At 43.5% G+C, this 25,396-nt stretch overlaps 1 protein-coding gene across 1 annotated transcript in view; it reads right to left on the bottom strand.

Moving 5' to 3' along the window:
- Positions 1 to 20,246, bottom strand: part of LOC147709541 (fucolectin-4-like) — a 167,813-nt gene extending 147,567 nt beyond the window's left edge. Inside the window, exons 1-2 of the mRNA XM_086928079.1 lie at positions 20,113 to 20,246; positions 16,606 to 16,673 (exon numbers count right to left, since the gene is read on the bottom strand). Of these exons, the coding sequence (XP_086784205.1) occupies positions 16,606 to 16,672 (67 nt within the window). The 5' untranslated portion in view covers position 16,673; positions 20,113 to 20,246. The remainder of the gene's footprint in view (positions 1 to 16,605; positions 16,674 to 20,112) is intronic.
- Positions 20,247 to 25,396: the final 5,150 nt, after the last annotated feature.

The raw sequence follows: 25,396 nt of genomic DNA, 5'->3' as shown, positions 1-25,396 counted from the left end.
AGATGTGGGTCTCTTGCTCGCTGTGCCACTGGATTCAAGCTAGCCTGGCTGATGAGGGTGTTACCCTGAAAGTGGTCCAAGGATGCTTGTTTCAAGTCCGGGGATTACCATGCTTGGCAGTTCAGGCTGTACTGTTCCATGAGGAGTAGGGTCAAGACTGATTTTACTATGGTTGGGTGCAAACTGTGGTGCGTAGTGAGCAAATTAATGATGGATTTAACCCAGATCTCTTGACTGGAGGGTGAATGTTTAATTCATTCAGCATTCCGTCCATCATTTGTTGCCGCACACTTTTCTTCGTCCTAAGTGGGATGGGTATACCTAGATGTAAGTTTCTTGGTCGCTATACCACTGGATTTCCAGTTAGCCTGGCTGATGAGGGGTGTTACAGCAAAACCGGTCCCAGTATGCTTGTTTACGTCCAGGTTGAACCCGGCTTGGCAGTTCTGACTGGATTGTTCCCATGAGGAGCGGGGTCAAGATGAATTTGGATATAATTGCGTCCAGACTGGGGTGGCAAAGTGAGCAAAAGAACAATGGATTTAACCTGCATCGTTTGACTGAGGGTGAATGTTTGATTCTTGCCGCAGCACTAATCGTCTGGACATAAACCTGGGGGTCTGTCAATAACAAGCTTTGTGCATCATACCGGCCACCTCAAAGTTAATCCTTTTCAGTTTAGGTAGCCAGTGGAGGTGCAGTAAGAAGCCAGAAATGTGACTGGGTTTCCTTAAGACTGGTTCTGAGAACAAGGGTTATTAATATACAACTCTCTGTTATGTCTCAACATAGTTCTCTGAGGCTCTTTGCTCAACCCCTGGTAGCTGTAGCACAAGAAGCTGGCAATTCCCATGAGAAATATGCATGATGCAGACCCACCAATTTAGAAATCGAGAAAGCAACAAGATACAATTTCGAAACCAAGTAAGAAAAATAAAGACAAATGTAACTCCTTCCATGCTCATGACTGCTCCCGGCCGTCCGAACGTTGCCGCTCCGTCCACACGCGATTAATTCCCCACCTGTGCGGGCAAATTAATTAGTGGGCAGAATTCGGACGGCTCCCGGCCGTCAAGAACACATGCCTACTGGGACTCATGACGGCCGGAAGCCGTCATGAGCAGCAGGGCTCCACGGACACCCCCTGCGAGCTGCAGCGAAATTCGGGCAGCGGCAAAGGGGTTAATAAGGAAATATATACAAAACAATCAACATCCTATAAGAACTGGAACGTTTTTAGACAAAAATTGCCAAGAAACCATAAACTCAATGTAAAAATTCAGTTTGTGTCTGACCAAGACCTAGCTGCGATTTCAGACCATCCGTTTGGATGAGCCAAGTGGGTCACACCGGTCAAAGTTTTTATCTTAGGACTAAGGGCCAGATGTACTATATCTTGACTTAAGCCTAGTCCAACCCTAAATGTTATTTGTTTTAATGAAAGGTTACCAGATGAGGTAGACACTTTTCACACTCTTTACCAGACTTTGAATACATCTGACAGCCAGTTTCTCTCCTTAACTCGCCATTGATTCAGAAACTTAACTGTGACAAGCTGAGGGAAGAACAGGTGAAGTTTCAGACTGGGGTGAAATCAGACAGGTTGAGGGAGACGTGGGCAGGCTGAGAAGAGAAGGGGTCTACTCGAGCGAGAATAGGCAAAGTAGGAGAGACGGAAGCCTAAGTGGAAATTCAGCAGACTCGGGGAGGGAAGGGAAGACAGGGAGGAAACAGGCCTGGCAGGCTGAGAGGAAAGCGGGAACGAGGAAAGAAATTGCAGTCTAGGAAAAGAAATTGAAGACTCTGGGGGAAAGTGGGTAGACCAATGGGCAAGAAAACAAACAATTTGAGGAAAAAGTAGAATAATGTGAGGAGAAATGGGCAAAATTGGGGAAGAGCATGGAAAACAGAAGGGATATGAGGCAGCCTAAGGGCAAATAGGGAAATAGGCAGGTTCAGGGAGAGCTTGGAGACTGGTGGAAAACAAGAAGGCTAAAAGGGTAGTGGGCAGCTGAGGGGAAAGTGGAAATATTTTGAGGGGAGAAAGAGTAAACTGAGGGGAAAATGGGCAGACTGGGTGGATGACAGACAAAAAAATGGAAGGGGAGTTTTGTCAAAATCTGAGAGATGCAAGGGGAGAGCACACAGGCTTGGAGCAAGTGAGTGGCCCCAGGAAAAAATAGTAATAATCTGTGGAAAAATAGGGAGACCGGGCAAAACTGGGCAGGCTCAAGGGGAGAACAGGCAGACTTGCATTAAGTGGTTAGACTGAGACAGAGAGCAGGAAGATGGACAGTGATCAGACCTGTAGAAATTATCCAGATTCGGAGAGAATGGAAAAGCTGGGGTAAAGTGGGCAGACTTAGTGTCGAGAGTGGGCAGCTTGGGGAAAGCGGACAGCCTAAGAGGAAAAATGGATGCTTTGAGGAGTAGTGCCAGAATAGAGAACACAGGCAGGCTGAAGAGAAAGTGGACAGACTGGGAGACTTGAAACACCAGAGAAAAGAATTCAGGTGGAAGGTAAAAAGGGCAGACTTGGATGGAGAGTGGGACAGAATCTGAGAAAGAAGGAAGATGAAGGGAAAAAACTGGATCAAGGACAAATGACTATTGTTGGAAAGTGGTTTATTAGGAGTGATAAGTAGTGATTTACCACTAATAATAAGGCCACAAGCAGAATGAAGGGGTCAGTTAGGGTCTCAATGAATTAATCCCTTTCTCAACCCCTTGGTAGCTGGCAACAAGCTGGCAGGCACACCTGCATCATCTCCACCAAGAAGTCAGCATCAAAGAGTGCGTTTACTGGACTTTTGAGGATTTGGCCAGGTGCATTTGTGGGAACTGTGATCCCAGCATCCTGAGGACCATCTCAGAGATTGAAGACCCCATGGACCTGGATTGATTTTTGTGGACACTTTGAACCCTCAAGGAGAAGAAGAAGATCCAGACGTTTGGTGAAGATTGGGAACTTTGGGGTAAAAAGCTCTATAAAGTGATGACTTGATGTCGAGTCAAGCCGGCAATGGTGAACTCCAACCTGGACTGGATTTCAGGTGCCGTTCGAAAAGTTCCAGAGATCAAGACTTCGAGGAGTTGACCTGGGGGTCCGCTAGACCAAGCCAACAAATCCACTTCAAATCTATCCTGCTGGAGAGGCCTTCTCAACGTCGAGAGAAAATCCCCCGGAAAAGTTTCTATGTGCGAAGGTAACATTTTGACCGTGGCCTCCTTCTTAGTGTATGCGACCAGGGTTCCATCTTGGTGACCTCATACTTTGACTTTGTCTCCATTAAGCGTGACCAGATGTCCCGATTTGGGCCTATGGGTTTTTAAGCACTAGAAAGTGTTTATTAAAAAAAAAATCATATCTCCGGTTCCCTACTTTGGAGTTTTGTCGATTTGGTGTCTATTTGTTCATATAAAATATTCTATTTTTATAAACTGGTGTTGGATTCGTATTTTGTGTTGTGTCTTACTTATTTAATGTATTGATGTTTTTAAATAGTTTACACACCTGTCTCCTAAGTTAAGCCTTCCCGATTGTTGCCAGCTAGCAAGGGTTGAGCAAGGGATTCATTTATTGGGACCCTATCAGACCCTTTTATGTGGCCTTATTACTTGTACTAAGTTACTACTTATCACTACTAATAAACCACTTTCCAACAAGTATACTGGATGAAAATGGCCAGACTAGAGAACGTGACTGTAGTGATTTCAGTGACAAATGTGAAACATGTAGTGACACTTATATACAAGAACGTTAAATCAATACACTTTGCAACAAAGGGAAAGGGGAAGGGTAACGCGATGTGTATTTTTATCGTTTAGCGGCCAGCTTCATCACAGTAAAAGTTCCAAGGAAAGCAAGGGATTATTGTCCATATTCCTGGAATAATCTTGGCCAAGAGGAAGAGCGTCGACGTTTCGACCCAGGTTGCGCCCCAGTTGGTGGTCGCGGCGGGTCTTTATCAAGACAAAGGGGGGGATGGGGAAGGTTCAAAAGTTAATGCGTTCCAGAGGGTAGCCCGTTGGTCAACCCTCGATATGCAAACATCTGCGTTGGTGCCTCCGCGATGGGGGTTCAGCGATCCAAATGTGAACGCCTGAGCCGAGCTCTCTGAGTGAAAGCGCTCGTAGTACGAGCGCTTTCACTCAGAGAGCTCGGCTCAGGCGTTCACATTTGGATCGCTGATCCCCCATGATCCCCCATCGCGGAGGCACCAACGCAGATGTTTGCATATCGAGGGTTGACCAACGGGCTACCCTCTGGAACGCATTAACTTTTGAACCTTCCCCATCCCCCCCTTTGTCTTGATAAAGACCCGCCGCGACCACCAACTGGGGCGCAACCTGGGTCGAAACGTCGACGCTCTTCCTCTTGGCCAAGATTATTCCAGGAATATGGACAATAATCCCTTGCTTTCCTTGGAACTTTTACTGTGATGAAGCTGGCCGCTAAACGATAAAAATACACATCGTTTTACCCTTCCCCTTTCCCTTTGTTGCAAATTGTATTGATTTAACGTTCTTGTATATAAGTGTCACTACATGTTTCACATTTGTCACTGAAATCACTACAGTCACTGCACTTATGTTTGTTAGTAATGTAGTGGAATGAAGTAATTCCATTCTACTATTTCATTGGTCTTTTTAATATATAAAAACTTTGGATATCAGAGAGTATTGCTTATTTTGTGTTTTAGAGCTATCTTTAGCCTAACCCAAAGAGATTGCACACTACCCGACAGAACCACTTTTTTGTCAATCACATATACCCAGGTTCTGAGGGACACAGGGTTACCCCATTTTGTGAAAATAACAGACTAGAGAACGGGCAGACTAGGGGAAATTAAGTAGGCTGAAGGAAAAGTAGACAGAATTAGAGGGTGATTTGTGGAAGACTGATAAGACTTGCGTGAAAGCGGGGAGACTGAGAGGAGGACAAGCAAACTGTGGTGAAAGTGGGCAAACTCAGGGAAAACAGAAAGTCTTGAGTGTAGAATTGATGAACATAGTGACAGAGGACAGGGTCAGGAATGAGAGGGTACAGATAGGGAGAAAGCAGGCAGGCTCAGGGTAGAACTGGGAGACTTGGATGAAAAGCATTATCAAACTGGAAAGAAAGTGGGAGGACCTGGGAGGACTGAGACATAGGGGGGAATGTGCAGGCTGAGGGGAAGGGTAGAGACTAGAGGTGAAGAGGGGCAGACTGATAGGCAAACAAGCAGTCTCAGAGGAGAGTGAGCAGACTGCTGGCAAATAAGAAGACAGAGGGAAAAGTGGGCAGTGTTGGAGAGGGGAGAATGGACTGAATAGGGGAAGTGTGGGCAGGCTCTGGAGCAAGTGGCAGGCTCAACAGAGAAAAGACAGACTGGATGGAAGTGAGCGGGCTCAGGGGAAGTGAGCAAATGGTAGAGGACAGTTGGCAGACTCGGGTATTGACATGGAAGCTATTGAAGGATGTATGAAGGTGTGTTGAGAATTTCAGACAACCTGCAGTGAGGGTTTGGGGGTGGCAGATGGTAGCTCTGAATAGGTTCTTGAACACTCGCAGTTAGCTGGCTGAGGGGTTGCAGATGGGCTTAGGGGAGTTTCCTCATTATCAAGTGGTGTCTGAGATATCGGAAGTGTTCTTCATTGTGTATGCTAGTTGAATAAAACGCTTTTAACCTATTTACCTCAAGTAACAGCATGTCTCCAGTGAATACCCCAGATTTGAAATGTTTGTGTTGCTTTCCCCTCATCATCGACTATCTCGCACACTCTCATTTTTCTTTTTTAACCCTCACCACTTCCTCTGTTGCTCTGCCACTTTTCCACTCTCTCCCATTGTATTTCATCCTCCATGTATTCCTCCATTACATTTCCACCCTATCCCGCTGCTCCATTGATTTTTGTCACCCAACACCTTAATTCCTTACAGTGCTTCCCTCTGCGCATACTCCTGCAATCGACTTCCAATCTGCTGCTTTTTGCTTGCTTCAGTCCTGAACATTGGTCTCCCACCACTCTCCTTAATGCTTTTTCTTTTTCGTGAGTGCCCAACCGTTGCACTGATACATGATTGCTCACTCATTTTTCCCCTCCTGTATTTACTTTTTTCTAACCTAATTCACAGATTGAATAATAGACCTTCACTTATGTCTGAAGAGGACATTTAACTCAGACAAAAGTAAAAAATGTCTGCTGCTGCGTTACAAAATGAATGAATACCTTGCAAAGTCAAAAACACTGGTGGCCAGTTTGGAATGCTTTTTCTTTCAGAAATGCATTTCAAAATGACTGCCAATGTGTGTGCATGTGCTGTGCCATAGCAGCATTCATCTTTGAATGGGTTTTCTCATAAAGACAAAACATTTCAAGATGGCTGAGAATGCATCCATGTTTGAATTTTGTGTCTATTTGATGTTTTTCACTATGTTTTACGAACAAACACTACTATCATAGTCAATAGCTTATTAGGCATCACTTGTTCAAGGTGAGGCCTATGGACTTTTTTCAATGTTTTTTGCTCTAAGCTACTTCTATAGCAAAGAGGTTTAGAAACAATTATTTTTGCTTTTGACATTCACTTTAAGCACAAATATATCTGTACTTGATTCTTTATCTAAACTTACAGGGCATTAAATACAGCTATGCAGAGTCAAGTCCAGGCCTTTAAATGATATGAGTGACCTTCAGTTCCTGGGTGATTAAATGACTCTGGAGTGTGCCTGGAGTTGGAGAGTATGAGTTGGAGTGTTTGGTCCTTTTAGTTAGATCTATGATTCTTAGTGACATCTCGTTCATGAATGTTTCTGTTACGCATGGTGTATTAGTCTAGAATATCTAGGTTACTATGTTTAAATGACAGAGTTTGGGTGGCCTATTGCCTCCAGGAGTTGTTGTAAACCTTGATGTGCTTGGCTGGAATTTCTAGGTTATTTTAGTTAAACTTCTGAGTCTGAGTGTCCTCCAGTCCCTGTGTGTTGTTATAAAGCCTGTTGGTTTTTCTCTAGTATATGTAGGTTGCAATATTAAAGTAACAATTTTTAGTGTGCTATTGACCCCGGAAGTTGTTAGACCTGTTGTGTTTGTTAAGATATCTAGGTTATTATATTTAAATGTCTGATTCTCAAGGCATCTTTTTTGTGTTTAATGATGTATAGCCTGTTGAATATGTCTATGGATGGACCGTATGCTTTGACACTTTTAGGTTATTTTAGTTATTAATTCCTAATGGATTTCAAATGCATTAGAAGCCAGCAGTAAGGTCACTCCCTGCTGTTGTCAATGGGGTGCTAATAAGTAGAGTAGGTCCACCTGCACCACCTCAGGTCTGGCAGTTTCATTGGGAAAGAAGTATTACCTCTCTTATATTTGGTTTGAGAAAGACTTTATTATGGGAACTTAGGTGTCATTTTGAAATACAATAGTACAAGAAAAAGGAAAATAAAGAAATACAGTGAAATCAACAATCTGTATCAGTATAAATATGAAAAAGAGAAAAAGAAAAAGAACATTAGGGATCAGTGACTGTTATCATGAATAAAAACGGTAGAAATTTTATAAATAGAACCATAAACATTCACATAAGAAAATATGATTTAAGGAGGTTTGAGGACTTCTTGCTGGGAGGGTTGCAATGGGGAATGCGATTTAGCACAATTATCAAAAAACACTGTAATAGGTAACCAAAGTTGGATCCTCTTTGCATTCATAGGTGAAGGCAGATTAGAAAATGTATCCAATCCATGATTATGACAAACATCATACCACCAAGCTTTATATGAAATGTTAGAAAAATTCTTCCAATTTCTCGTTATTTGTTGAAAGGCAACTGCTAATAACAAATCAACAATTTTAAAATTGGTTACGTCAACCCAGGCTGATGAAAGGCTGCCTAAAAAATATTAGTTGTGGAAAATGGGATATGTGTGTTAAAAATTAAATTGATTTGGGCCCAAACACGCAACCAAAAGTTGCTCACTAGGGGGCAAAGAAATAACATATGAAATAAATCAGCATCAGGGGAGGCGCAAGACCAACAAATATTCGGTGTGTCAGGAAACCGTTTATGTAAGGTCTGTGGGGACAAAAAAGTCTATGATAAATATAAAATAGTGTTTGTGTAAGGCTAGCTGATCTCGAAGTCTTCCGAAGTTTTGTCCAAATGGCCTTCCAAACTGATGAAGCCCAATCAACGTTGAAATCCTTTTCCCATTGTTCTTCAACTGGTGTTTTGTTTCTAGGTGTAGGAGTGGATTGGAGAAAAGTATATAAAGTTGATGCTTTGGGTAGAAGGCGCAAAAGCAAGGACATGTTTGTATGCATGGATTCAGAAGGTTGAGCAGCAGTAGAAAGGAGTGAATATGCGTCTAAAACGGCTGTTCGAAGAGCATTGTATTTGTCTAGAAATGAGGTGGGCAAATTATACAGCTGACTAAGTGAGGAAAAAGAGAGAAACTCTTCATTGGAAAAAAGTTGGGAAATCCACATTAAACCTCGCTGTTGCCATGTTTTCCAATAAAAAGGTTTGTTCCTTATCAATAAACTTGTGTTATGCCAAATTGGAGAAGTGAGAAAGGAGGCTATATTAATGGGAGTTACAGGGTACAAAGGTCTAAGGAGTTTAGAGGTGAAATAAATTTGGAGTTTACGAGAAAAGGAAAGATACTCCTGAAACGAAAAAGGAGAGAGAAAGGAAAGTTCAACCGAGGCGAATAAAGGGGAATTATCAATAGAGTCAAGCAGCCAATAAGAAGCCTGCTGTAGTTGGAAGGCCCTATGATAAACTGAAAAGTGAGGAAAGTTAACCCCTCCCTCTTCTTTGGGACGGGCAGGTTTGAGGGTAGAGATATGTGGTGTCATCTTATTCCATAGAAAGGATGATAAAACGAAGTGATAGCCTTGAAAAGTTTAGTGGATATAGGTACTGGGATATTAGATATGATATATAAGACAATGGGTGAAAGCATCATTTTGATGGTATCTAATCGACCCCACCAGGCCAAAAATAAAGGATGCCATTTGGCGGTGAGATCCGAGAGTTTTTGAAGGTAATTATTGAAACACAAAGTAACTGTGCCTTTGATGGTTGGTGCAAAATGTAAGCCCAAATATTTAAAAGAGGAAGATTTCCAGGTAAAATTAGTGGATTTAAAGTCATCTTTGAAGGTGTATTTGGTTAAAGGTAAGATCTCGCATTTGTCAACCTCTCTTAAATTTGGACATACCCAGATCAGCTATTACAGTAGCACATACTTGGGGCATGCTGGTTATTTACACATACTTTGTAATGTTACAGAACTAATGGACTCCCTCATCTGAGTCACTCACTGGACCCTGGTCTTGGCCACAGTGCGACAAAGGTTTATACACTTTGGCATAATTCTCTCTTAAGGCCATGCAGTATGTTTTATTTTTTAATTTAGGGGACATTTTTGTCAATGCACTGAAAGTGTACCATACGGCACAGTAAAAATGATGGTGCCATTTGGCATATTTTCAATACAAAATCTTGAAAGTGGGATTTTCTGTTGTAAAATGTTTTTATTTTTACTTTATGCCACATTTTGGATGGCGCTGTGCGAAAGGAAAAACTGGGTAATTGTCCGCCCATTATGAATAGGGCAGGTGGAGAAACAGCCAAAACTCCAAAGGCCCTTACACCAGCAGTCATCAGAGGAGATTGTCAACCACATATTCAGTGTAGTCTCCGTTGCTGAGATACTTAAGTTCTGCTCAACTCTGAATGAGCTCAGTTTAGCAGAGAGGATACTCCATCGCCGGTGCAATAGAGTACCCTCTCTGCCGAACCCTTAATCAGGCCCTTAATCTTTTACTTCACTCTCTGAAACACTGAGATACTACTCACACATCCATGCATCAAATAGTGCCTTGTTTATTATATCTATTTCAGATAACATTTTCTAGTCTTCGGAATTGATGGCACTAAACATTGTGCACACACTATCGAAGGACACAATATCGCAAGGTAAGGTAAGTAGAGATTTTCTATACATAAACCTACATATATTACCTACAGTAGGTCTCCAGTAGGTAGTTATGGTTAGGACCTATTTTCCATAGGAAACACGTTTTTTGATGTGCCAATATCTTTGGCGCCGTTAGACAAATCTTTGCGAAATTCTCAAAGCTAATGGGGCACTCCGGTCAGCTCCTGACTTGAAAGTTTCGGGGTGATTCGTCAAGCGGGGGCTAAGAAAAAAGGGGGGTCCCAAAACACATTTTCCCCATGTTAATTTCGATAGGAAAAATTGACAAGGCTACAGCCCAAACATTTGAACGGAATTACACCAAATTTGGCAAAAAGGTAGCTCATAGTTCAGAAAGTGGTACAAAAGGGGGTGGTGATGGACGGAGCATCTGAATCAATCAAACACTCACATCCAGTCAAAAGATCTGGGTTTAATCCATCACCGTTTTTTAACCCACTCTGCCACCCCAGTTCAGACATGGCTATATGCAAATCAGTCTGACCCTGTGCCTCATGGGAACAGTCCAGCCCGAACTGCCATAGTTCAGAAAGTGACTTTTTCTTAAATGGTGTAAATCTGTTTGGTAGTTTCTGAGATATTAAAAAAAGAAGACATTCAATATCTGAGCACCGAGGAGGAGTCGCGACTTTATTCTAATTGGTTGCCAACACTCCAAACCAGGAAGTGTTGGCAGCAATCCCCCTATCTCACGCCTTTCTGAGTGGCTTTGAAATCAGTGCTGTACACTAAACATGGTCTGTGTGGAGTCATACTATCACTGGCTTTATCGAGCTCAGTAAATCAGCTTCCAGAGAGCACAAGTATGGTAGATCAGAGGGTGGTCTGTCATTATACATTTTTGTGAAACTGCAGGTGAAAATTGAAACAATAGTATTTCAAAAGATTTTTTTTTGTTGCAGTTTTATATAGTGCGAACTCAGTCGGAATGTATCAGAGCACTTTACATGAGCACCAGTTGCATTACAGACGGGCACAAACATTTTTAGGCATGGGGAGATTAAGTGATTTGCCAGATTTACAGGATGTTTGAGCCTCCTGCCAAACTCAAACAGGATTCCCCAGCTTCAAAGTCGGCCGTCCTAGCCAATCAGCCACACATTGGTTACAAGAATAAAAATTTGCAACTGGAAACCACAGCGCTCGCTTGTGCTGATTAACTTCTAAATCAATCTAAGTACAAGGAAGAAAAGGTCAAAACATAACCGGCTAATATTGGTCCTGTGTGACCTGGCCAGGGAACTTCTGTTAACCAACTTATTGCATGATAACAGGTGAGTTTAACATGAATGTCTTCCAAGATGCCCACAAGGTCAATGATGAGATCTCTCTGAGGGCTTCGGGAACATTGTTGAACAAATCAGGCCGAAGGGCTGCTCACGAAGCTCGCTAGGGGAATTCCTCATCCTGCAGCTCAGCAACATGGACTTTAAAGTACTAAATAGCCGGTTGTCAAAGGACATCTCCCCACTTGGTCAAGAACCGATGGAAAACTTGTTCCTATCTCAACTACACCATAGTGGATAGCTACTGCAAAGTTACGCCCACTCAGAGGGACCACGGCCTCCAGTACACAAGAATACATTCTTTCTGTACCACCACACCTCAACCTGTGACACAAGCAAGGTTATTTACACCAACAACCTCACGCTCCTCAAATGGAGAGATGACAATCAGCGGTAAAATCATGGCTGAATGTATAAGATCCCCCAGGGTCAGACTTACGTGACATCTCGCCGATTGTTGAATGGACACATTGTATTAACCAAGTTCTCATAAAATTTCCACTATCGGCTACAACATTTGTTCATTCATACAATCACACCAATTCATTTTCCCCTCTGACAACCTTTCAACGCCTAAAGAAAGCTCACAACACTGCCACGAGAGGAGGTAATAAAAAAAACAAGAATGAAGAGCAAATCAAAGTATTTAAGCTGGTGCAGAAAAAATATAAGCATGCTGTTCATGCAAAGATGTCTAGTCCCTCAAACCACTTCCTGGGGATTCTCCTATGTATGAGCAAGAAGTACAACTCAAGGAACTTATGAGCCTTGGTGAGTAGGCAAGTGGATGGGTCTGGCAGGACCGGCTGTGCGAACATCACTGAATCAGACGTTCATCTTTCCTCCACAGGCATTTCACATCAAGGGGTGACTTAGATCCCTAAATGGGCGGGAGGTTCCCTAGCCCAAATATACCCACCACCTCAGCTATGCCCCAAAACCAAGACTGCCTGTCCCTTGCCCACACGGATTCACCATCTTATTTCAGTTGGCTGCAACAGGTTGTGTCAAAGGCCAGGTCAGACGGAGACCCTGGGCCTAACGGCCGCCCTCAGGGCCTTTTCAAGCAGGACATCTCTTTCTGGGCCGGCAAGCTCTCGTTGCTTTTTGGTCACTGTGCGAGGAGCTCGGCAATCCTTTAGCCATGGTGTGGGGATATCATAACACCCATTTACAAAGGGGACCCTAAATCAGATCCCAGTAAATATAGACTGCGCTTCTGGACAACAAAGCAAAATGAATTGCCAGTCTACTGCTGAAGGACCTGTAGCAATTGGTGGAGATAAGCAAGCTCATTATGAAGAACCAAATGGGATTTCCAGCAACATCTGGTGCACTATCCAACTTTTTAGCCATAAAAACATCATGGGAACACAGGTGGGTAATCCCAGGAGTAAGGGAATAAAGAGAGGAGTACTGTTCCAACACATTGTGACAGTTCATCTGCTGTTTAAAAGTCAAAGTGGGGGAAGAATTACTCTTTCTACAGACCCATCCTTCTAATTGGAAGCCAAGCGGTCAGGGAAAGGTTCCCTCTCTTTTTTCTCAGCTCCATCCGTCACCATAATGAGCTCAGACTTCTCCAATTGTGTTTTGAGACGATTGATGTGAAACACCCTATGGGGTTGCACTGGGGTCTCAAGGTTCACCACATAAGTGTCCTTACCCTTCTTCACAATTACCTCATAAGGCCAGTCCAACAGTCCTGAAGAGCACTCGGCTCCGCAGGTTTGACGACCCTTATTTTTTTGCCCAGGCTGCAATTCCACAGCAGTAGAATTTTAGTCATTCCACTCCTTCATTACAGCCTGGCTGTCTTCCACGTTGTCAGAATCTTGCTTCCAAAATGTAGCCATTTGGCTACGAAAGGCAAGCATGTAGCTTACTACATCCTGGGGAAATTTCCTGGGAACTTGCTCCCACCCTTCCTTTACCAACCTGAGAGGCCTTCTGACAGGGTGACCATACAGAAGCTCAAAGGTGCTGAAGCCCACTCCCTTCTGTGGTACCTCCCTGTAGGAAAACAACAGCTGAGCAAGAGTATATCCCACTCTTTCCTCAGGCAGACCTCTGATCATACCTTTCAGGGTCCTGTGGAATCTCTCAACAAGCACATTGGTTTGCTGGTACAAAGGTATGAAAAACTTGTAAGTAACCCCACACTCTTTCCACAGTGACTGCATATATGCAGCCATTAAGTTTGTGCCCCTGTCAGATGCAACTTCCGTGGGAAAACCTACTTGGATAAAAATCCCCATCATAGCCTTTGCCACCGCATGTGCGGTAGTGGTCCTCAGAGGGATTGTCTTTCTGTACTGGGTTGCATGATCCACCAGGAAGAGGATGAACCTGTTGCCTGAAGCAGTCCATAGGCCCAACAATGTTGATGCCATCCTTTCAAAGGGGGTGCTAACGGCAGCCAGTGGTTCCAGATGAGCTTTAATTTTTTACTCTGCCGTCCCACTAGCCTTGCAGGTCACACAGGTCCTACAGAACATATCTGAGGATATCCTGGATCATGGGTTAGTAGAAATGTGGGGCAAGTCTTGTAATGGTCTTGTCTTGGCCCAGGTGTCCTGTTCTTGTGAGCCAGCTCCAGTAGGAAGACTCTCTAGCATTGGGGGACCACCGGGGCCCTCGATATCCCATGCAAAGGAGCCTTAAGCTCACTGTATTTGAGGTCATCCTCCCAGTTAATATGAGACATCATCTGCTGCTTGTGCTTTGGCATTGTGCCTTACTCCTTCAAGGAGTGGACACTCCCTCGGTGCCCTACAGAACTCCTCCCTTGTGGGAACTCTATCTACATGTCAATCAGCAGGTGTAGGCAGCTCATACAGGGTACACACTGTACAGAAAAACACACAAACACACAGACACAAACACATGCACAGGGAACACACACACAGAGGAAACACACAGGGAGCATACAGATACACACTAATAGATAACTTGTGCCCAACCTCCGGTAGCTTGGCACAGAGCAGCCAGGATTATCTAAGGAGGCAATGTGTAAAGTATGTGTGCAACACACACACACACAATAACACAATGAAATCACCACAAAAAGACTCCACACTGGTTTAGAAAATTAGGCAATGGTTTTATAAATAAATAAAACCCAAAATGATAAAAATCCAATGAGTAGAAGACGAGTAATGAATTTAAAAAAAATAAAAAGAGTTCTAGCGCTGAGAAGCAATAAGCGCTAATGGGGGTTATCTGGTCATATTGGACCCGGGAAAAGTCAAGAGTTCGGACCTACCACCATGGAGAGCAGGCCAGCTACCTGACCGACGCAGGCCCCAGTGAGCAAAGTACCTTATCCTGGTTGCAACAGGTGGGGTGCAGTCGATCAATGAGTCGATGTCGAACTTGCAGTGGTGGCTTTGCAGCGGTTCCGTTGAAGAAGCACCGAAGCCGAGATGCGCTGGTTCCGAGTGCTACGCTCTAAGTTTCTCCACGCATTCAAAGGATGTGTCCATTTCTGTAGACTGCTGTGGCGTCGATGCATGGTTCTGTGGATCTGTTTCGGCAGGCGCTGCGGCGGTTCAGATGCAATGTGCCAGGTTCTGCCACAGGGACAATTCGTTGATTCTTGCTCACACAGTCAGCGGATACATCAGTGCCTCTGAAGCAAGTATCTGGGTCCACTCCAGTGAACCAGGCACAAGAGCAGGGGCAGAGACTTTGATTTCCCGGAGTCTCAACATTAGGAGGCAAGTCAACAAGCCCATGAAGAACACTTTGGGGTGCAAGGCAAAGCCCAGCTCTCCCTCAGCAGGGTCAGACAGCAGCAGGGCGGCACAGCAGAAAAGCAGACCTTCTAGGTCGGCAGTCCAGCAGAGTGTCAGTCCTTGATGCAGCACAGAAGTTCTTCGTAAAGAGTCCAGTTGTAGGTCTAAAAGTGTCTCAGTTGGGTGGGTGTCGGAGACCTAGTACTGACATTGAAGGGGGTGTGCCTTCAAAGAAGGATCTTTGAAGTGCACAGAGGTATTTTCTTCCCATCCCTGGCTCCAGACTATCAGAAGGGGGCAATCAGCCCTTTGTGTGGGGACATGGCACTACCTCTTCAGCTGTAAGAGTCAGGCCCTCCCTCCCTGGCAAGCTAGAGACATCAGAATGCAGTTCAGTACTCAGACACACCTAATCTTCCTGTGTTTGGGGCTATCTAGAGGGAATGCATAAGTAACTGTCGCCCTCCCCAGACTTGTATTTAAGACAGACTGCAGGCACACAGTGCTGCAAGAGCAGAGAAATGTCCACCTTCTTAAAGTGGCATTTGTAATGTCAAATCCAATTTCATCAGCAAAGTGCATTCATTATTACCATTCCAAATATATAAAACAAGACATGGCTACACCTTCTCTAATCAGGAATTTCAGCTTAAAATTGTATTACGGAATTTCCAATGTTAACCTTTAAGAGGAGTAGGCCTCAAAGTAGTGAAAAACTAATTTGGTTGTTAAGAGGTACATGGCCTACCTTTTCCTTACACAAAACTCTGCCCCATGGGCTTCCTAGGGCCTACCTTTGGGGTGCCATATGTCTAAGGGGAATTTAAGCCTTGGCACAGGGTTTTAAATGCCAAGCCGAAGTGGCAGTAAAACTGCAAACACAGGCTCTGCAGGGGCAGGCCTGAGACAGATTTAAAGGGCTACTTGTGTGGGTGACACAATCAGTGCTACAGGCCTACTAGTAGCATGTATTTTCTATGCCCTGGGTATATGGTATACCACTTTACAAGGGACTTACAAATACATTAAAAATACCAATTTTGTATACACCAATGTGAACATGTTTAAGGGAGAAGAACATGCACTTCATCACTGGTCAGCAGTGGTAAAGTGCTCAGAGTCCTTAGGCCAAAAGAAAAATCAGCAAAAAGAGGAGGTAAGCCAGGAAAACATTTTGGGGAAGACCACCCTAAGGTAGTCAGGTCTAACTTGTACCTTGGTGATATATCTTCAAGGTCCATAGAAGTGGAGTTAGTAACTCTGCACTTCCTCTATAACCACTTACCTAATGTTTTCCCTTAATATGCTGTCCGGGATATTAGTGCTTCTTTATATTCTTAGCCTAAATATTCCATAATATAACACCTTCAGAAGAGCAACATACATCTGGTTTTCCAGTGTCTAGGAGAAGAACCAGATGCTTACCAGAAGAGCACTGTGGAGGGATATTCCAAGATATGCCAGTGCTCGATGGCTTAAAAAATGGGCTCAAGATAATGAAAATATAATGTGAAGATAATGAAAATGTAGCTTTGTACATTGCAAAGAAACACAATTACGACTGATCATGGATATTCACATTACCTCGCTGTGCTGAATCCACGACAAGCAGCAGCGCGCAGACAAACGCAGCTGTAAGTGCAGCTTTCATTCTGCGAATAGAAAAACAAATGTTTTAACAATTTAGATTTGATTGAAATTGGAGAGGAAACAGAGGCCCACCGTGATCATGGACGAGGCTAGTGAAACAGAAGAAAGGGTGGAATGGGAGGCAGGAGGCTCATTTGATTAGCCCACCATATATTATGACAATCACAGTTGTGATTGAAACTTACTTTCTCCTATATCGGTTTTCAACTTTTAAGCCTCACAGGAGTCAGAACGCTTTACAGAGTTTGAGGATTAGCTTATTGCAAGATATCACAGACATATAAGAACAGAAAACTATTTACATTTAATGTAAATGAACTATGGCAGAATTCCACCTGTAAATCGTCATTGGTAGAGGGGTTGGAGTCCCCCATAGTTTGTAAAGGAAGGTGCTTCTATGTTAACTATGTATCTCAATGCTTTGTCATCAAGTAGTCCTTGAAGGGTGCTTTATAGAAGGCTCATGCAGGGTGTACTTCCTGCTGATGTGTGCCTTTTAAATCAGACAGACTTCTGGTTTAGCAAAGACCTTTTGATTTTACTTAAATGATTTCCACTGGCTTACGTCATTGTGAGTGACAAGTCCTCTGCTCTTTCACATGAAGCACATCCACCTTAAAAGTAGTTCCCTTCAGTGCCAGGGCCTCCTCTGACAATGTATAATGTTGGAGAACCAAAGCTATGTTTGCTTTTAGACAATGTTTCAAAAATATTGGTGAGTGGCCAGCAGCTCTCACAGCGATCATATTTTACGAAAACTGACAAAACAAAAAGAAATACATTAACAAAGCCAAAAAGGCTTTCCTCCAGTGCCAGACCAGAGGCGTTTCGAATGCTTGTTTGTGTTTAAAATGAGGCTTGCTGCACAGTGTATGCAAACTTCAGGGAGTAAAGAATACTTTTGGAAGGCCAGAAGGAGGAGAAATCTACAGTCAATAAGGGAGATCACCAGAGTTTGCAGTACTATGTCAAGATCTTTTTTGCCCTGAATGTTTTAATGTGACTTCATTGTCTTGGTTGATATCCTGCACTCATGGCCTTTAGTCAAGAGAGTTTTAATGGTAAAGGTATGTAGTGGTAACAGTGTTGGGTGTAAGAGAAAACGTTGGATCTGATGTGATCCAAAACCTTTTTATTGTAATAGAAATATGTAAACCTTCAAATAGTTATGTACAGGGTTTCTTCAGGCAGCCCTCTTCATCCATTGTTCAGTTGTACTGCCAATACAATTTCTTCTGCCCACCATAGGACATACCAAGGGTCAGTGATTGAGTCCACTTCTGCTATTGGCTTCCTCATGTTTGAATGAATGCACTCTGCACAAGAACAATGTCCACCCCTCCCCCCCCCCCCCACACACACACACACAGAAAGTAGTCCTGTTAAATGCCACGGACTGGTGAGTCAATAGGTCATTTTGTTAAAAAAAGTATAAATATATACACTTTTTCATTTATTGTGCGTTTTATAAATAATGATGCTATACCATGGCACCCCAAACACTGCTACCAGGTCCTTGCTGTTGCTTGCAGCATGCCACATACCGTGCAATCACTAAAACCATGACCCATGTTTGACTGGGTGTTAAAACTATTCAAAGGTGGCTGCCAAACAATGAACATGATAGCATTGTGGGTGGCTTTGGGTGGAGCAGACAGTCGTTCAGTGGACTTTTCCATGGTCCACCTGATGCCTTCCATGCCTGAAATGTTTCTATTTTAAATGCAGCACCTATCCATTTAAAGGGCCAGGCTACTTTAAAAATCATGGCAGACCTCCATGTTTGTATTCACAGTCATTCGCAAGAGATTGCATCCTGTCATTATTAATAAAACAGGTGCTTTTGTTAAGTTCTGTAAACATACATTTTATGATGTGACTAACTAAGGCTTGAGTTAATTTCACCACTTACGATTGTTTGGGCCACATTCCAGTCCATTGTTTTTCGCCCACTGTGCCCCTCTAGATAGATAGACCTCATAGATATACGTAAATCAGCCTTGGTTATAACCATTGCACTTAGAGGGTCTACTGCACAAAAAACTGTGATGGAAGGGATGCACATTTGTCGGTGTGCAATTTGCAACCATGATTTCGTACAACAGGCCCTAGAGGGTGAATGGGGTGTAACAAAGAGCAAAACACCCCTGTATTTTCAGAGGTGTAGGGGATAGTGTTTACATGTGGAGAACAAAACATACATAACCATGCACATGCACATTTCTGCAATTTTACCTCCTGCAGATTATTCACACTGTAAACCATCTGCAGTGACAAATGCAGAAGACTAAACATACCTCTGGAGACCTACCGTCAGAGGGAGCCCTGGCTTATAGGTGCAATGCTTTGACTCTAGGACCCTTGTATACAGAGGTTACAAGAAAGACACTTCTCCTCTAATCAGATGAGCAAAAACCTAGCCCTAGGCTAGTCAAGAAGTCCAAGCAAGGCTTCCACCTACAAAGTGTGGTCACAAACCAGAAAGGTGTCCCGCCTGTAGGCAAGAAATAATTTTCCATTACTCCCAGCAGAAGTCCGATGGTAATTGCGTGGCAAACTGAGAAATCCAGTGGTCATATTTCAGAAAGTAGACTGCAGACACTACCTTCTGTGTTATGGATCCCAAGCAGGTGTCTCCATATTGGCATGGGGGCATGACCCCTTCAAAATGAGGCAATACCATTGCCCTTGATGGTATTACAGATACAGGTACAAGAGCAATAGCCATCTGGTGACTCAATAGTTTTGTGCCACCAATGAACTGGTGCCCAGTCAATGCATCCCATTGAGGATGCCCCTTAGCAGGACCTCATGGGGTCCCAGGGATCTTCCCAGTCACCCTTGCACTGGGTCCAGTGACGCGCTGCACTGCCTTGAGGAGGGTCCCCGCCTCATCCTCAATGTGGTCCCAGTCCCTCTGCATTGAAAGACAGAATGGCAGTCCCAAGCCTCTGACCCACATCTGACTGCTGCACCTAATGCAACAGAGGCGGAGTTTGCACCTGCAGCAGGGGCAGCACATGTTTATGCTGTTTGACACACTGCTGCTGTCTGCGGTGGGTGTAGAACAATGGGGGTGCATCTGGCCCAGACATGGATAGGGTGCATTTTAGATAATGTAAACCCAGATGGTATTGCTATTTTATAACCCTAAATGTAAATATAGTCTCTACCTCCAGATTTAATACCCAAACCAAATCAGTTCACTAGGTCCATGGGCACTAGGCTTGTTCTGAATAAATAAGCATTGTCATTTCTCACTTCGAGCTACTCTCTTTCCATAAGTGACACCAATGTACCTATTATTTTAGAGTTTTCTGCTTCATAAAGCCCCACACATGTACTGGTGCTTGTAGGATAACTTATTAAGGTATGTAAATGTTGATTATTGTTTAAGCCTACCCAAACTCCCAAAAACTAATCAGCAGATTGAGTCATTACCTGTATTGACGGTGAAGACGAATCTTCTGCAGAAGTCTTTGGTTTCTATTCCTCTTTAAACCTTAACACATGAAGCACACTCGTTTATATACTCCTCGCTGTCCTACACAGAGCCATACCACATCTGCATTGGCATTTTACCATCTATTGCCAGTTAAGACAGATAAAACATGAAGAAGTTCCTAATTGCGAAATCACTTGCATAGAGGAATTTAATTTATCAAGACTCAGTTACATAAAATGTTTTTATCTCGACCTGTCAGCCAGCCACTGATGAATTAAATGCGTAAACAATGTTACTCTGAGCCAAGAGTCTGAATGCTGTTACTGTGGGCACAGTAGAAATATAGCAGACAGGAAAATGAACGCTAAGGCAAAATATAAAGAAGGAGTCAGAGAGAGAGAGGTCCTAGGATTGCAGCACGAGAGCACTATTCATGCATGAACTGGGAAGCAAGAGTAGCTAAAATGTGGCATGTAACATAGTAATGATCAGCGTGACATTTATTAAAAGATAGGGCCCAATGCACAAAAGTAGTGGCAACGAAAGCACTAGATCACATAGGCACAGTCCCCTGGACTTAGCTGCGACCAGTCGTCTGACCGGCCAAGACCCTTGTGCCCCTGGCTCTAGCGGCGCGAGGCACCAGCCTTGACTCTCTCTTGCTCTCTCTCCCTCTCTTTCTCTCTGTGACTTTGTGCCACTTTTCTCGCTCTTTGAACCTTTTCTCTCATTTATTGTGTCTTTTTCTTTTGCTCTTTTTGCCTTTTCTTGCAGTTTGTGCTATTTATCTTGCCCCTTTTCCAACTTTTGCAAGATCACTCGCTCTTTGGGGACCTTTGTGACATGTCTCGCCATCTTCTCTGTGTGCAGTCTTCATGAGCCCATTTCCTGTCCTCTCTGCACCCGTCTCTCCTCCCCAACTCCTTATCTGTTTCCCACACCTCTATCTTCCGTACCATAGTGCACCTCCTCAGCCCCACCCACCACTTCCTGCGCTTGTACCCCTTTACAGGACATATGTACTGTCTGATGTAGCATGGTCACACAGTGTGCGTGCTGCTGGCATGTCGGTGGTGCGCCAAAGTTGAGCCCATCTAAACTCGTCTGCTCCTGGACTGGGGCGATCATCAGAAACCATTGCCAGCCCCGACTCACCTCTAACCCACCACTCTGCTTTGCACCATCAACTCCGGACATCACATCACCCTGTGTTGGTGCACCTAATCACACAATACAGAAATAGATTTCAACTGCACCACTGCTCTTGTAACTCCATCCAAGAACATACCCACACACCCAACCCTTCACATACACTCACACCTACCAGCAAACATACTTGCACCTCTCACACATCAACATCATTCATGTTGCTTAACACCTGGATGATCAGTAAGCAGCCCACGGAGATTTGGGACCTGACAAACGAAGCTCCGAACCTCCTCCTCCCCAAGAAAACATGAATGACCACAGCTTCAACGTCGGACGCTGCAATTGTTATCCCTGCTGAATACAACATCACTAGGCAAGACGGCCTAAACATGGCTGGATGAGGAATCTCCATCATCTACAAAGACATCTTCAACTGAACCCCCTTCTCTGAAGCCTGGGAAATCTGCATAGAACACCTCAAGAATTATATATCAGAGCAAACTTCACGCTGAGAGGACCCCTAGTCTATCTCCCCTGTGGGTCCATAAGCCAACTATGCTAGCAACATTGCAGACTTCTTCACCCCCTACTCCTCAACTCGAGTATATTCATCCTCCTAGGGGACCTAAATTCCCATCTAGAAAACCATACTGACCCCAACTATTCCGCCCTTCTTGTAAGCCTTTCAAACCTGGAACTAATCCAATGCGTCACTGTGCCCACTACGCCACCGGACAGATCCTAGATCATCTGTTCACATCCTTCATCATCATCACAATCAACACACCGAGACCGTTCACCTGGACAGAAAACAACGTAAACAGTTTCAAAATCAACTCCATCAACACAGACAAACTCCCACAGCAGGCCCAGCACATTGACACTGAAATAGACTTACAGAGGTGGATTGGGAGACCACCTTCCACGAGAGCAAAGAAGAATCTATGAGCCTCCTGAACATTTAAATTTTCAGCAATTTGATCACCAACTGCACTGAAACTCTGGCCTCCAAGAAGCAAAGCCACAGAGCAAAAACTAAAACACAAGCCAGCTGGTACATTGAAGACCTCAAGTGACTCTCCAATGATCTGGAACAGAAAGAGAGAACCAGCAGAGGGGAAGTATAAAAAGACACTTTTAAAGCTACTAGAAGTCTCCCAGTGACGAACAAAGACAGCACACCACATGGGACACCATAAACACAGAGGAAACCACAACAACCATGAAGACCATATACTCAAAGAAGGGATCCCATCAGTAGGGCCCTCAACCCTAACCGCAACACCTTCATTAGTATAGCCACCTTTGCGGAACAATAGAAACACCCAGCCATCAACACCCTCCTAAAGAAACCCTCGGCTGACCCGACCAAACTCAGAAACTACCAACTGTTAACCTTGTTTCCCTACCCATCCAACCGCAGCACAGAAACTGCTATCTTAGTAGCAATGGAAGATGTCTGGATGACCCTCAAGATGGCGGAAACCTCAGCCCTCATCCTTTTAAACCTATCAGTAGCCTTCAGCACTGTATACCATTCCATTCTGATCTGAATATTCCACGAAGCAGGTAACTAGGGACATTTCCTCAAATGGGTCTCCTCCCTCCTCACCAGAACAACCCAATCTGTGGCGTCCCACAGTGCTCCTCGCTCAGCCCAAAGTTCCTCTACATCTACATGACTCTTCTGGCTGATGGTATAAGGGACCACATCATAAACATCTTCACATATGACAACCACACATAACTGATACTGTCCCTCTTGGACAATACACCCAACACCGGGACCAAATTCACCACTTGTATGAATGAAGTGTCCACCTGAATGAAATCCAACTGCCTCAAACTGAACTAGGAAAAGACTGAAGCGGTGATCTTCGGGAAAGTTGCCTCACCTTGGGACTCTACCTGGTGCGCCAAGCCTTGCTCACAAGCAAGAAACCTCATAGTCAACAAATTGGACATGGCTCTCAAGTCTACACAAGAGTCATGTCCTGCTTCATCACCATAAGGATGCTGAAGATAAACTTCAAAGAAAATGGTCAACCAAGCCCTGATCACCAGAAGACTGGGTACGGGGACACTGTGTAGACAGGGATAACCAACCAGGTCACAAGAAGACTGCAGAACAATCCAAAACATAGCAGCCAGTCTAGTCCTCGTTCCAGGAATCCTCTGCCCATAACACTAATCTTGTCTGATGTATATATGTTCTTGCCTGAATAAGGGTACTGGTTCACCATGCGGTGCAATATAGGTTCATCATGCCTTGCAATGTAAACAGTATGAAATGACAACTGGGATAATGCTGTATGTACTGAATGAAGGGTGGAAACAAAACTGAACAAAACTGTGATGAATGTTACACTGTGTGAGGAAACATAGTAGGTCCATATGTTTCTACATTGCACACCATGAGCAGACAAATATAGATGCTTGTTATTTTACAAGTTAAATTGTCCTTGTCCTTTTTAGTTTTTAGCACCCCAGAGCATCACCCTGCACAAGTGCCTAGATCGGTGCCATAAAACAGGTCACGTCCACCGCATGGTCTGGATTATTGCCGAACCTTGGACAGGATACAGGTTGCGCTCCGGATGTTCCTTGTGTGCTGGTTTCAGAGATCGAATGGTGCAGAAGGCTGAAGTTCCCTGCTGCACGTTGAAGCAACAGGTAAGAGAGAGCTGTTATTGAGAACTTGTCTCAGTTCATTTGTTGGTTTTCCTCTCATTCTCTCCGGTTGCCGCGAGAGGAGAGTAGTGATACTTTTGCTAAGGGGATGCGCTCTAGACCTGAATGGAGCATTCCTGCCATATGTAGACAAGAAGGCAAACAATACAGTTGGTGTTTAAGTGCTTAATACCAGAGGCAATTTCCAGAGGATATAAACAAGTTGGTATTTTTAATAGCAGAAAACATTTTCCAGAGTTGCATGAATAAACAGTACAGAAAAAGGTGATTAATCCATACAAAGGATCTATTTGGTTATTTTAGAACTCTTCTTTAATGACTACCTCTTGGACACTATTATTGGGGAATAAGTGACTTCATCACTCTTCCTCATTGTAAAGGTCACAAAGAACATTCTTCATTTCTTTTCAGGTAATGACTATATCTCCTTATTTGATTGATATTAAAGAGAACTGTAATATGCATAACCAGAGGTGATACTGAACAAACATTCTCTAACTACGTGCTTCATTCACTTCCAGGTCTTCCTCCCATCAGTACCCTCCCTAATTCCCATCCCCTCATCTGACCACTTTGATCATCTTTGACTTTTCAATCTAGAGTCGAAGATGCAAGGAGGTGGACATCTTGATGGTACTGCTCCTGATGAACTAAATCTTGATACCTCAACCTCCCATTCTGAGCCGACATCACACAACCACTGGCTCCTGATACACAAGCCCATATACTTCAAACTCCTCAAACTACCTACAAAGCACTCCACGACACAGCCTCTGCCATAACTATAACTCACACCTTTTCCATGCACTGCTTATATCACTTTATATTATCTCACTTACACAATGTAAATTTATAGCATTTAGAAGAACAGTTATGAAATTGCAGATCAAATCTTTAGTGAGAACGCAGTGCATGGTAGGGTTGTGAGCTATAGTTAATGTAGTGTGGCTACTGAGTTGAATACACTGTGTATGGAGGTGCGTGAGTTATAATGGTTTTAAGGTGTTGCATACATTATAAATTAAAGGTATACGTTTAGTAATTAAACTGCACTGTCCTTTAACTTTTGTTTGTAGCTCAAGAATAAATAAAGTTATATTAATTTAAAGGAGATGCATAAATTATACATTTAACGTATAACTATAACTTAAGAATGTCTGATGTGTGTGTATTTTTGGTTTGGTCAAAAGAATAAAAAAGGTTTTCATAACTATAACAAAGGTTTAACCTTTGTTTTATTTATTTGAATTTATTTTTTTATTTTTTATTTCAGTACCCTCAATTTGAACATATACAGATTACATGAGGATTACAATACAGACAATTTACAATTTTCGAATTCACCATGTGGAAAGTAAAACAACAAAAATAAGGAAGCCACAGCTGTGAAGAGAAAGAAGTTACAACAGACAAAAAAAATAAAAAAAGAAACCTGAGAAA

The sequence above is a fragment of the Lissotriton vulgaris genome, chromosome 6, assembly GCF_964263255.1.
Source record: "Lissotriton vulgaris chromosome 6, aLisVul1.2, whole genome shotgun sequence".
Classification (NCBI taxonomy): Eukaryota; Metazoa; Chordata; class Amphibia; order Caudata; family Salamandridae; genus Lissotriton; species Lissotriton vulgaris.
Note: the sequence above shows the minus strand (reverse complement) of the source record. Positions and strands in the feature narration are given on the sequence as shown.